This window comes from Mandrillus leucophaeus, unplaced genomic scaffold (assembly GCF_000951045.1).
Source record: "Mandrillus leucophaeus isolate KB7577 unplaced genomic scaffold, Mleu.le_1.0 Scaffold1024, whole genome shotgun sequence".
Lineage (NCBI taxonomy): Eukaryota > Metazoa > Chordata > Mammalia > Primates > Cercopithecidae > Mandrillus > Mandrillus leucophaeus.
Window position 1 is genome coordinate 262,873 of NW_012098366.1, and position 13,167 is coordinate 276,039.

At 52.0% G+C, this 13,167-nt stretch overlaps 1 protein-coding gene across 6 annotated transcripts; it reads left to right on the forward strand.

The window, feature by feature from the left end:
- The first annotated feature begins 9,320 nt into the window (after window positions 1-9,320).
- Window positions 9,321-12,821, forward strand: COMMD5 (COMM domain containing 5). 6 transcript variants are annotated; one of them, XM_011977216.1, is made up of 2 exons: window positions 9,321-9,676; window positions 11,598-12,821. In XM_011977216.1, exons 1-2 carry the CDS (start codon window positions 9,410-9,412, stop codon window positions 12,327-12,329), a joined length of 999 nt encoding a protein of 332 aa, XP_011832606.1. In that variant the 5' UTR covers window positions 9,321-9,409; the 3' UTR covers window positions 12,330-12,821. The 6 variants fall into 6 exon arrangements, with proteins under 6 accessions (XP_011832606.1, XP_011832621.1, XP_011832613.1 ...); XM_011977231.1 differs by lacking the exon at window positions 9,321-9,676 and adding an exon at window positions 9,988-10,061; XM_011977223.1 differs by lacking the exon at window positions 9,321-9,676 and adding an exon at window positions 9,993-10,214 and having other exon boundaries at window positions 11,598-12,820.
- Window positions 12,822-13,167: the final 346 nt, after the last annotated feature.

Sequence of the window (13,167 nt, forward strand, 5' to 3'; positions counted from 1 at the left end):
TTACAGGAAAAAAGAAAAAAATTACACCAATACCAAATATGCATACCGCATCCTACATTCTCACACCTTAATCTGGCAGGAAAGGAGTTTCCTAGCTAAAAGGAACCCCCATAGTAAATGGCAAACACACACAAGCTGGTGGAGGCAGCTAAACTACCACTGCAGGCCACCATCATCCACTGTAAGGGACACCAAAAGGCTACAAATGCCATAACCAAGGGAAATTTTTTAGCAAATTAGGTAGCCCAGCAGGCAGCCCTTAAACCCCATCATTATTGCCCAGTTTTCCCAGCATATACCCTGTATATACCCAGGAGGAACAAACCTCACTTGTCCTGGCTGGTGCCATTCAGGAAAAAATGGTTCTACCTCAGTGCTAAAATTGTCTTGGCCAAGTTTTAAAAACCTCCTGGGCCAGGCCTGGTGGCTCACGTCTGTAATCCCAGCACTTTGGGAGGCTGAGGCAGGTGTAAACAAGGTCAGGAGTTCAAAACCAGCCTGGCCAACATGGTGAAACCCCATCTCTACTAAGAACACAAAAATTAGCCAGGTGTGGTGGCATGCGCCTGTAATCCCAGCTACTCAGGAGGGTGAGGCAGAGAACTGCTTGAACCCGGGAGGCGGAGTTTGCATTGAGCCAAGATCACGCCACTGCACTCCAGTCTGGGTGACAGAGCAAGACTCTGTCTCCAAAAAAAAAAACAACCTTCTGTACTTTTATATGTGCACAACCATTTCCATGCTGGTTGCCTCCCTCTACTTCAGCTCTTAAAAACGTATACATTCTCCCACCATGGCCACCAATCTCAAAGATGTCACTAAGGCATGTTCCCTTTGCACTCAAACTTCCCCTCAGGATGCCATCAGATCACCCCCTTTCCCCACACGCCAGGCCCGAGGACACCTGCCAGGACAGGACTGGCAAATCACCTTCACCTGCATGCTCCCTGTAAAATAAGTCCAGAACCTTCTGACAATAGTAGATCGTATGGATGTATAGAGGCTTTTCCTACCACTACTACTACTACTGATAAAGCAAACTGTCACTTCTATTCTCCTCACCCATATTGTCCCCTGGTTTGGACTCCCCTGTTTCATCCAGGCAGACAGCAGGCCAACATTTGTCTCACAGGTTAACCAACAGCTGGCAAAGGCTCTACACATCAAATGGGCCTTCCATATTCCTTATTGCCCCCAATCTTCAGGTAAGATTGAATGGGCCAATGGCCTTCTAAAACAACAGTTATCCGAACTCTTCCTGGAGGTTAAAATGGCCTAAACTTCACTTCTCCTCATGCCTTTATAAGCCATTCCTCACAAGCCCCTCAGCCTAAGCCCATTTGAACATATGTATGGACACCCCTTTATCCTCCAAAATCTCCCTTATCTCCCTGCCCTTCTGCATGGGATACTTGGCCAGCATTACACCTCTCTCACCATCTAATAGACAGTCCACAAACGCGTACCTGCCTCCGCCTGAAAGTCCATCCTCAAAACACTGGTTCCTGTCCCTACAACCAGTGGGGACTGGGTCTGGATCACAGACTCCTCCTCCCCTCTCCTACCTAAGTGGACGAGTCCTCAGCAGGTTATTCCAGCTACTCCCACAGCGGCAAAGCTAACACGCTTTCCACACTGGATACACCATTCCAAACTAAGAAAAGCTCCAGATCCACATCCAGAAGTTTTCTCCCCCCGCAAAAAATATTCTTCCCCCTCACAGGACCAACCTCCCTGTGCTTAACAAGAGTTGCAGAAGTTGCCTATCCAGAAGGCCCTGGTCCGTAACACTCTCCACCTCCAATTTCAATCTTTTATCTCATACCTTGTTTCAGATCTCTCCCTCCCCACGTCCCTGGATACTCCACTCGAATTCCTCACATCAATCCAGGAGCTATGGTTACAGGGCACCTTTCAGAATTTCACTCCTACTCAAATCGCCTTTTTTCATTTTGTCCTTTGTGGATATGCTAAGTCCTCACCCCCAATCTCTGGCAGCCAGGTCCCCTTCGTCAGCCTCACACATTGCTCTTAAATCAGTCACACTCCCCTCTTTCTTCCAACTGTTAAATTTGTTTGTCCACACAAATCCAGCAGTTCACAGCCCTTCCTGTTAACCTAACTACAGAAACTTGGTCCAAAATAAACCTGCATCTCCCCTACTCTGCCAATTCATTCCCAAAACCTGTTTATAATCTTGTTCGGATGAACACCTTTCCCTGCAATCCATCAAATCCACTCAGACCGTCACACACAGGGCTGTTACCCTCCTTTGCCTCGTAACCTCTAAACATGTTACAAGCTGGATTCCATAAAATACCTCTTACCAACCCCTCCCCTCTCTGCCAGCACCGCTCGCTCTCCATGTATCCAACTCAAGGGCGCTCCCTGGAAAAAATGCACACACAATTCCCTCAGCTGCAACCTATATCCTTCTGCCCTGCCTGTACTGCAATAGCCACTTATTAACGAAAACCTGTTTCTCTCTCCGAAACTCAACAGCCTTCACCTCCTCTCCCAGCAACATCCCTTATCTGGCCTTCACAGGGGTTACCCTTGTGAACAGCTATTCAACCTGGAAAAACAAAAAGTTGGAACAAAACATTTGTTCAGGGTTCACCCCCCCATCTTCTCACAGCTCGCTACCTTCGTTTACAACTTTAGCCTGCCAACCCTCTCCCCACCTTTTCTTTCTGTATGAAACAAACTTATCTTTGCCTGCTGGCAGCTGGGTTACAAACATACACCCTGGTGTTTCAGTCTCCAAACATTAACATTTTGCCTAACAACCAAACCATTCAGGCTCTCCCTATTTCCTCCTCCTCTGAGCACGAGCACGCTAAGCTGGCTCTACATCTCCTTCCTCTGGTAACAGGATTAAGCCTCTCTGTCGAACTTGGCACCAGAATGGCGGGTTGGGTGTGTCAGCCTCAGCTGCCTCTTACATATATAAAAATCTCTGCAGTCCTCTATAATACCTAGAGGACATGCCTACTTCCATCACAAGCCTCCAAAGGCAGGTAGGTTCCCCTGTGGGAGTTGTTCTCCAGAACCGAAGGACTATAGACCTGTCAGCCACTGAGAAGGGGTGCACATGTGTGGATCTCCAAGAAGGCTGTTTAAATGTTCATGAATATGGCACTGTTCGAGACACAGCCCACAGGCTCCGAGACAGGGCTGCAGAAATCCAACATCAAGCCACTAACTCTTGGAGGCAGGGGTCGTCCCTCCTAATGTGGATACCTTGGGTAACCTCTTCTTAGGCTCCTAATTTTCTTCCTCCTAACAGTTGGCCTGTGTGTACTCACCTTCATATCCCACTTTACCTCCCGAAGGCTGAACTCCCTTGTCCAGGCAGCCACCCAGAAAGACACTGATATGATCCTACTCCGCCAAGTCCAGTATCAGCACCTCCAGGAAAGTGACTCTGAAGTCAGACACCCACTGCTTCAAAACCCAAATCCTGATTACAGCATCCCTATTCCGCAGGAACCAGCCAGATAATCAACCACCACCCTCTTCCCTTTATATAAAAGTAGGTGGCCAGGAGCGGTGGCTCACACCTGTAATCCCAGCACTTTGGGAGGCTGAGGCAGGCAGATCACTTGAGGTCAGGAGTTGGAGACTAGCCTGGCCAACATGGTGAAACCCCGTCTCTACTAAAAATACAAAAATTAGCCAGGTGTGGTGGCGCACACACCTGTAGTCCCAGCTACTCAGGAGCCTGAGGCAGGAGAATTACTTGAACCCAGGAGGCAGAGGCTGCAGTAAGCTGAGATCGCACCACTGCACTCCAGCCTGGGCGACAGAGTGAGACTGTCAAAAAAATAAAAATAAAAAATAAAGTATAAAGCAAGAATGTTAGTCCAACTTGCACCATTTTGTATGACCCCACCATTTTGCAGACCTTGTTCAAAATGAAACATTCTACGGGGGTTTGGGTGGTGAGAAACAGCCTGCCTCTTATATTCTGCTGGGAGAAAGTGCAAGGAACACCCCATTCTGCCGGAACAAGGGCCAGAACCGCCTCATCCTGAGAACATGTCATCAACATTTTCCCAGGAAGCAGGCCATGCCCCCCGGCCCCGACCTCTCCCACGCAGGCCTATAATTGCCCCAGCCTGTAAGTAGTCAACGGGTTCTGGCACTAAGCTGGTCTCCCATCTCCACAGGTTTTTGCAACATACCTGTGTTGCTGTTAAGCCACCGTGTGTGTGTGTGTGTGTGTGTGTGTGTGTGTGTGAGATTCTTTAACCCTTGCCTTCCCTTCAAAACCTAACATCACCCGGGCTGAAGTGCAGTGGTACAATCTCAGGTCACTGCAAACTCCACCTCCTAGGCTCAAGCAATCCTCCGCCTCAGTCTCCCGAGTAGCTGGGACTACAGGCATGTGCCACCATGCCTGGCTAATTTTTTGTATTTTTTGTAGACACAGGGTTTTGCCATGTTGCTCAGGCTGGTCTCAAACTCCTGGACTCAAGCCATCCTCCTGCCTCAGCCTCCAAAAGTGCTGGGATTTCAGGTGTAAGCCACCACACCCAGCCAGTTCTAATTCTTATCAATTCAGAAAACCCTGGTTCCCATGGGTTTTCTTCCTGAAAAGAAACTCAGAAGGAAGTGGTTAGTTGGATTAGCTACAGTCTTCATCACTGGAATTGGTCTCAGGGCTGAAATGTTCTCTTCTTTTCTGTTCATTACTTATCTAAAATTACAACTATCAACACAGCAGACCTGGTAGGTCCCTGGGTTTGAGAAGCTCAAACGTCCTTGCAGCAGCTGTAGCTTATTCAGTAGGATCCTTGTTGTGTGCTCCTGGGGCACTGGACCTCCAACCCTACAAAGTCCAGAACCATGTAGAGAGGAAACACAAAATCTCCCAGTAGGTTATGGGAGAGTTTGGGTGAGTTGGGCCACTCCTGCTTCAAATCTGTTTCCCAGACTCATGTGTTCTTTCTGTTGGGAGCACAGTACCAGAAAAAGTATCCAAATTGATGTATGGCTTCCCAAAGGATGGTGCCATCCTTTCAGAGCATCTTCTCCACGCTGCTGCTTCAGCTGAGCCTCTAGGAGGCCAGTGCAGAGTTGCATGAGGCTGGCTGCTACAATACAGGCACCAGTGGGTCCCACTAGGATGCTGCTGTGTGAGGATTCATGCCTCTGAATGAAGCAACCTAAGCCCCAGGCAGTGGTGTGGGCTGAGGCTCTGTAGGAAAGGCCAGCTGGTACCTGAAATAGGCGTCCATCCGTGTGAGAACAAACGGCCAGTCTTTCCAGGATAGAAAGGGCATGATGGCGTCCACCCTGTTATGGACAATATGCCAGAGGTGGCAGCTGCCAGGCAGGCCCTGGTAAGGGAGTTCATGCTCCTCCTCCTGCCTCGGCCTCCCAATGTGCTGGAATTACAGGCATGAACCACTGCGCCCGGCAACATGAGACCCAGGGTGAAGGAGGTCTTCCATATGGAATCTTCATTTTTGTCACCAGGGTCACCCCTTTCACGCTCCAGAGTGGCTGGCGGTGAGGACTGGTGTCCACCGGTGAGTGATTTCGTCTGCTTGGCTGCTCAGTGCCTCATGTGCTGGATGCCTTGGTGGGCAGATATGTGCGAACACCTTCCCACTCTGTGCCCTCCTGTGTGTTCACCACTGCTTCAACCCAGACCTCGTCTGCAGGCTCCTTTTCCTTCTGGCCCCCACAGAAGGTGGGGACACAAGGCCACTGCCCAGAAGTCTGGGCATTCTCACCTCAGGCCACTTCTGTTTGCAGACATGGGGTGGCCGGGCATGCTGCCTGCAGTTCTGCCCACTGGGAAGGTTTTCCTTCCCATCCTTGAGAGTGGCAGTAATACAGCTGCTGCTGCCTATTTCACGTGTGCCATGCACTGAGCCCATCCATCTACAAATCACCCTCCGTCAGCCACGCAGGAACCCGCTGCAGCTATAGACTTGAGCTGCACATCACGTGTGCCATGTACAGCCATAGGCTTGAGCTGAGGGAGGCACGTGGGTTGGGCTGCCTGCTCCCTCATCTCACTCTGGCGCTCTGGCCCTGTGTGGATACCATCCTGGCCATGCCCTTGCCACATTCTGATGGATGCTGCTGGGCTGCCTGACGTCACGCCTGGGGAGGCCTGACAGAGCTCAGCTCATACTGGAAGCGTGTGTGGATGCAGGGCCATTTGAGGTCCCATAGACAAGTGTTCTATTCTCTGCTGCAGGCGGTACAGCCTTGCTCCGGGATCCAGCCATCCTTGCACCTTTCAAATGCCTGCATCATTGTCCCTTGCACAGACTCCTTTCTGCTGAGACATTTTCCCAGGTCACAAGGGAAAGCTTAGTAGTGGAGCCTCACCTTGTGCCAGGGACTGTCAGTGCCCCACCTCCTAATCAGAACAGTACCCTCTTCACCTGCAGATGGTGGGTGGGCCAGTCCCAAATGTCCGTCTGATCACTGGTTTTCTCAAGCTGCTTTTGGCTCATTTATGTTGGTCTGGGTCCTCCAAGAAGAAGACGTCAAGATAGGATTAAGGATGCAAACGTCTTGTTCAGAGAAATGCCTGGGATAGAAAATAGTGAGGTAACCAGGAAGATGGAGGAGCCATCAGATGGCTTCAAGCTTGACACCCAGCAGAGAGAAGTTTGGGTGGAAGTGTCTCGGGCAGCTGTGCAGTGATGTCTTCCCACCACAGCTGACAGTTGGAGAATGGCATTAGTTTATGCATTAATGGTGTTATCTTAGATCATTTGGCCAGGGTGCTGTTTGCCTGGTTTGTCTCCTGTGAAGCTACCTTATTCCCTTTTGTAATTAATAATAATTACACTGCATGGTGATGTTTTGACACTGTGTAAATATCCTGAGCCTCAGGCCCTGGAGACACCTGGCTTTCGCAAGTGTTGGTGCTTCTTGCCCGAGTTACCACCACGGTATCTGCTGTGGCTGACTGAGGATGCCACAGGTTCTTTGGCATCCCTCCCGTTGAGAGCAGGAGCAATGTCTTCTTGAATCTGGGCAGGCTCTGTCACTGCTTTGACCAAGAGAATGATGATAATTTGAGAAACATTTTCCATAAGGACTGCATATAAACATTAAACTTCAGGGTCCTGAAAGTCCAGGGGATGGAAAGGCTGTTCTAGATTGAAGGAGACAAGAAATAGGACAAGTGAGTGCAACTCATGACCCTCGGCCGAGTCCTCATGCTCTGAAGGATAGCTCCGCAGTGAGCAGGTCACACAAACCTACCCCCAAAGGCCGAGGGAGCTGAGAGGTTGAAAAAAGAGGCTGACAAATGCAGTTTCTCGGAAAGAAACATTTAATAGAGACTTATGAACAGAAGTAGTATCTCGGGCAGCCACAAGACAGTGGATCCCTGCACCTGCCCTCCAGAAAGCATCCTTTATATAGCAAGATTTTTGGTAAAAACGTGCAGCTGGTGATGCCTCAGACTTTCTTGCAGAATTCCTGACTGCTGGGGAAGTTAGGTAAGCATCTTTCTGAGGGGTTATCAACGCTACAGGCCTTGTGTGAAGACCTTGGTACGCAGGAGTCTAACATCAGCCACCACAGTGATTTTGCTTCAAGATGACACCACTCTTGCCAGGCAACAGGGTGTTTTCCTTCAGAGACATTGCAGGGACACCTGGTGACCCTTGAATGGGGGTCTCTGGGAAGGTGCACTATTCATGCAACCTTTTATCTAAGCTTGAAATTGTTTCAAGCTAAATTAACTTACAAATGTTGATCATAGTAAGGAAGGAGACCACCACTTCTCATGCTGCCCTCCTCTCCCCCTGTCTTGACTAGTTTAAAAGACAGGAGAAGAGGGAAAAAACAAAAAGAAAGAAACAGAAGATAAATAGCCAGATGACCTTGGCACGATCACCCAGCCCTGGTGGTTAAAAATAATATAATAATAATATCAACCTCTAACCTGCACTGTTTGTGTTATCTGTAAATTCCAGACATTGCATAAGAAAGCACTGTAAAACTTTCTGTTCTGTTAGTTGATGCATGTAGCCCCCAGTCACGTTCTCCACGCTTGCCCGATCTATTATAATAACCCTTTCACGTGGACCCTTTAGAGTTGTAAGCCCTTAAAAGGGCCAATAATTTCTTTTTCAAGGAGCTTGGCTCTTCAGACACAAGTCTGCTGAAGCTCCCGGCCCAATAAAACCCCTTCTTTCTTTAACCCGGTGTCTGAGAAGTTCTGTCTGCAGGTTGTCCTGCTACAATAGGATGAGAGTTCTCCAGGCACTCTGGCCTTTGGGTGGGAACTGTCTCCAAAACTCACCCCCAGGTTCCTGGCTCTCCTTACTTCTGGGGGCGGGGGGGTCTGCCATGTAACCACTGCTCTGACCTCACAAATGATAGCACTTCACATTTTTGCTTCAGATATTTTAAAGGGAAATAACACCTTACAGATGCAGTCTCTTTCTAAACTTCCCAGATCCATTCCCTTTAAACAATCCTCCCTCAGCATGGTTTTTAGACTTGATTTGTTTTGTTTTGTTTTAGGAATGGAGTCTTGCCATGTTCCCCAGGCTGGTCTCAAATTCCTGGACTCAAGCGGTCTTCACTCTGCCTCTCAAGTAGCTGGGCCTATAGGCTGCCCTCACCTCCTGCTGTGAGGCCAGTTCCTAACAGGCCACTGAACTGTAGTGGTCCATAGCCTGAGGGTTGGGGACCCCTGCTATAGGTGCACACCACCACACCTGGTTTTTTAAAAATTTTTGTAAAAATGAAGCCTTGATATGTCGCCCAGGCTGGTCTTGAACTACTAGCCTCAAGTGGTCCTCCCACCTAGTCCTCATAAAGTACTGGGATTATAGGCATGAGCCACCACACCCAGTCTCCACTCCTATTTGTTACTGAACACTATTCCATTGTATGGCTGATGTGGTTTGCATCTGTGTCCCCGCCCAAATCTCATGCTGAAAGGTAATCCCCAGTGCTGGAGGTGGGGCCTGGTGGGAGGTGATCGGATCGCGGGGGTGGCTTTTCAGGAATGGTTCACTGCCATACCCTTAAGTTATGTGTTCATGATAGAGTTCTCCTGAGATCTGGCTGCCCGCCTCGGCCTCCCAAAGTGCTGGTATTACAGGCGGGAGCCACCGCGCCCAGCCTGTCATTTTTATTATAACCCTTCTAATGGTATGAAATGGTACCTCCCTGTGGCTTCAATTCGCATTTCTCTAATAGCCAACGATGCTGAAGGCTTCAAGTACCCATTACTCACTTTGTATCTTCCTTGATGTCCACTCAAATCTTCTGCCCATTTAATTAGGTTGTTTCCCTTCTTTTCAGTCTAAAAAAAAAAAAGTTTTATTGGGCTATAATTCACATACCATATAAATTCACCCATTTTATACAATTCAATGATTTTGGCACATTATTTTTCACTATAGTAAAATACATGTTAAATAAACGTACGGGAGGCCATTGTTTCGGACCAAGCTCCTGCACTAGGGCCCAACAGAGCAGCCCAAGGCGGAACGGAGTCACCCGCGCCGGCCGCCACCCGACCGGAGGGGAAACGGGGCAGCTCTCAAAACCCTGGCGGCGCAGACCGTGCACGCGGGACAGGGACGCCCGCTCGGCTCCGCTCCGCGCTGATCCGCAAGGTCCCGTTCCCCGCCGCCCACCCGGAGCCGACGAAAGCCAGCGAGCGCCTCAGCCTCAGGTGACTGGAATTCTGACCCCGACCACGGGAGGCGTCTCCCGCTTTACCCTCCTCCGCGCGAGCTGGGAGGGAGACGCGGGCCCAGGCTGCAGTTTCTACCTCAGAAACGGAAACAAAACACCGCCTTCTGTTTCCCTTTTCCTCGGGGGGAAAAAAAAAAAAAACCGTCGAATCCCAGGCCTGGGACCCCGCCGCGGCGACCCCCGACTCACCCGGGCGGGGAGGGGGCGGGGCCTGGCGCGGCCTCGGCTCCGCCCCTCGGGCCAGCTGACCACAGTGGGGCGGTCCTTGCTGCTTTCCTAGAGCGACCCGGAAGTGGCCCTTGGGGCGCTTCCGGGGACCCGGCCGGCTTTTGGCTGCATCAGCTGGGGATCGCCGGCACCAGGTGCTGGGGGCGACTGGGACCGCGGGAGCGTGGGGTGGAGCGGGTGGAGTCTCCCTCCCGGGCTGGGGGTGCGGGCCTAGGAAAGGCTGCTTCGCCGCTGTGTCCGGGGAGCTCTCCATACTGCGGGGTTTTTCCGCGGAGGAGCGCCCGCCGGTAGGTTGAGCCCGAACCGTGGGGGCGGCGACGGGCGCTCAACTCTGTGTACCAAGGCCCCCGCGCCCCTATCAGAGCCGCGGGTACGGAGTCGGGGTGCGAACCCGGCCTGCCAAGCCGCGTGACCGGAAGCGGACGCCCCGGAGGCCTTCCCGGATGGCCCTTTGGAGTGGGAAGGCGCTGCTGGTGCTGGCGGGGCGGTGAAGGAGTTGCCAGTGGGTGGTCGTTGACTTTCAGGGAGAATAGAGGCGCCGTGAAGCCCCTGAGGAGCTCCCTGGGCTCCCCCAGCGCTGTGCAGTGGCCTGACAAGTGCCTTGAGGACAGGAGCTGTGCCCCGCCGAGCTCTGCTCCAGCCCCTGTTGTGCTGAGGTGAACAGGTGCTTGTGCTGCTGCGCTGCCCCATCAGGTGCGTCGGCACCCTCTTTAGATGCGGCACTTGCCTCTGTTGCCACCCGTTGCTCAGCGCCTCCAGCCCGGGGGTTGAGGGCTGTGGTGGAAACCGCTGGGACTTCTGAATAGACAGGTCTAGGCTCCAGTCCTTGATTTTGGCAGCTGTGTTTACAGCTTTGATTTCTTTTTACTTTTCTTTTCTTCCTCCCTCCCTCCCTCCCCCCTCTCCCTCCCTTCCTTCCGTGCTTCCTTCCTCACAGCATCTCGCTCTGTTGTCCAGGCTGGAGTGCAGTGGCTCGATTTCGCCTCACTGCAGCCACAACCTCCTGGGTCCAAGGGATCCTCTGTCCTCAGCCTTCTGAGTAGCTGGGACTACAGACGTGCACCACCACGCCTGGCTGGTTTTTAAAATTTTTTGTAGAAACAGGGCCTTGCTATGATGCCCAGGTTGGTCTCCAACTCCTGGGCTCAAGCAATCCGCTGGCCTCACCCTCACAAAGTGCTGAGATTTCAGGCTTGAGCCACTGCACCTGGCCTAGAGCCTTATCTCCCTGTCAGGTGAAAATGCTATTTCTTCTTGCCCGCTGTTGTAAAGGATTCAAGGTTGAATAGTTAAATGGTCTCAGTGTGGTCCGTGGCGCCAGCTGCCTGTGTCCCTATGTTCCCTGGACCTTTCCCCTAGTTCATTCTTTCATCTGTTAACTTACTTGGAGAACTTGTGCTGTTTCCTGGTCCTCCTCCCTGCTCCGCCACTTCTCTGCCAATTCCTGCTTGCCCTTCATGCCTTAGATGTCACTTCCTCAGGGAGGCCTCCGCTCCTCCTGGGACTGTCATGGACCCCTCTGCCACCTGCTCCCAGGGCCACCACCCCAGCACTGACTGTCATTGGTAGTTCACACTGTCAGCATCCTGATGATGGGGACCATATCAACCCTCACTCGCTGGCCCCAAGGACGTCAGAGTCACTGGTCTTCTCCCCCTGCCCCACTCTAGGCATCTGCATCTGGGACCGACCTCCTGGGCTGGCTAATCAAGGAAGAAGCAGCAGCAATGTCTGCTGTGGGGGCTGCAGCTCCGTACCTGCATCATCCTAGTGATAGTCACAGTGGCCGAGTGAGTTTCTTGGGGGCCCAGCTTCCTCCAGAGGTGGCAGCAATGGCCCGACTACTAGGCAACCTAGACAGGAGCACGTTCAGAAAATTGCTGAAGCTTGTGGTCAGCAGCCTGCAAGGGGAGGACTGCCGAGAGGCTGTGCAGCGTCTTCGGGTCAGCGCCGACCTGCCGGAGGAGCGGCTGGGTGCCCTGTTGGCAGGCATGCACACGCTGCTCCAGCAAGCCCTCCGTCTGCCCCCTGCCAGCCTGAAGCCTGACACCTTCAGGGACCAGCTCCAGGAGCTCTGCATCCCCCAAGACCTGGTCGGGGACTTGGCCAGCGTGGTATTTGGGAGCCAGCGGCCCCTCCTTGATTGCGTGGCCCAGCAGCAGGGGGCCTGGCTGCCCCATGTTGCTGACTTTCGGTGGCGGGTGGATGTAGCAATCTCTACCAGTGCCCTGGCTCGCTCCCTGCAGCCCAGCGTCCTGATGCAGCTGAAGCTTTCAGATGGGTCAGCATACCGCTTCGAGGTCCCCACAGCCAAATTCCAGGAGCTGCGGTACAGCGTGGCTCTGGTCCTGAGGGAGATGGCAGATCTGGAGAAGAGGTGTGAGCGCAGACTGCAGGACTGACCCCTCACTTGGCCAGTCCCATTCAGGTCAGGCTTGGACAGGCACCTGAGATGGTGCCAAAGTGCAGCTGACTCTTCCCAGGACAGCTCTGTCCTTGCCATGAGGCAGGCTCTTAAGTGAGAGTGTTTGAACGTAATTATGTAGTTTTCTGTTTAATTGAAAAAGAGAGCTATGCCTTTTTTTCTTTTTTTGAAGTAAAGCAGCTGTAAACAACATGTTTCTCTAGGTGGGTGTTGAACCTCACACCCTCCCTTTCCCTGTACATTTGTCTTTGCTGCTGGGCGTGGCTATGTGGCCAGGTTGAGGCCCTTTGTAGACACCATACAGTTGCTCAGCCTGGCCCCATGTAGCCAGGTGCTTTTGTAGATCTTGTATTTTAGGTTGGGCATTTTCATTCTTCTGCCTTAAATCCCTGACCCCACCGAGCCGACATTCTAGTGGGGCTGAGGGGAGGGGAAACATTGTAAAATAAATAATAAAAATTTACTGGAATAGCTTGTCAGAGGATGGGATGGGATGCAGCAAATAGGGTGGGGTCTGCGTGCTGATGGGGTAACCTTACTTGAGGGTGTGACATCTGAGCGAGGACTTGAAGGAGTGAGGGGCACAGCGCTCTGAGGGGGGCAGCACAAGGTAAGGAGGACGGTGCACAGGCGGCCAGCGTGGGGAGGCCTAACGTGCTTAAGGCCTGCCTGGCTGCAGCCCAGTAGGTGGTGATCACTGGGGGGAGGTGACGTTGGGGAGGGTACAGAGGTCAGGGCACTAGGGCCTTTTAAAGACTTTGGCTCAGTTGTGAGTGACAGAGGAGCCCTTTTGAGGGTTTCAGCAAAGGAGAGAC

Coding starts and splice junctions, on each gene's coding strand:
- COMMD5 (XM_011977216.1), top strand. CDS start 9,410: ATGTTAAATAAACGTACGGGAGGCCATTGTTTCGGACCAAGCTCCTGC. Junction 9,677..11,597: donor AGCGAGCGCCTCAGCCTCAG/GTGACTGGAATT, acceptor GCCCCACTCTAG/GCATCTGCATCTGGGACCGA.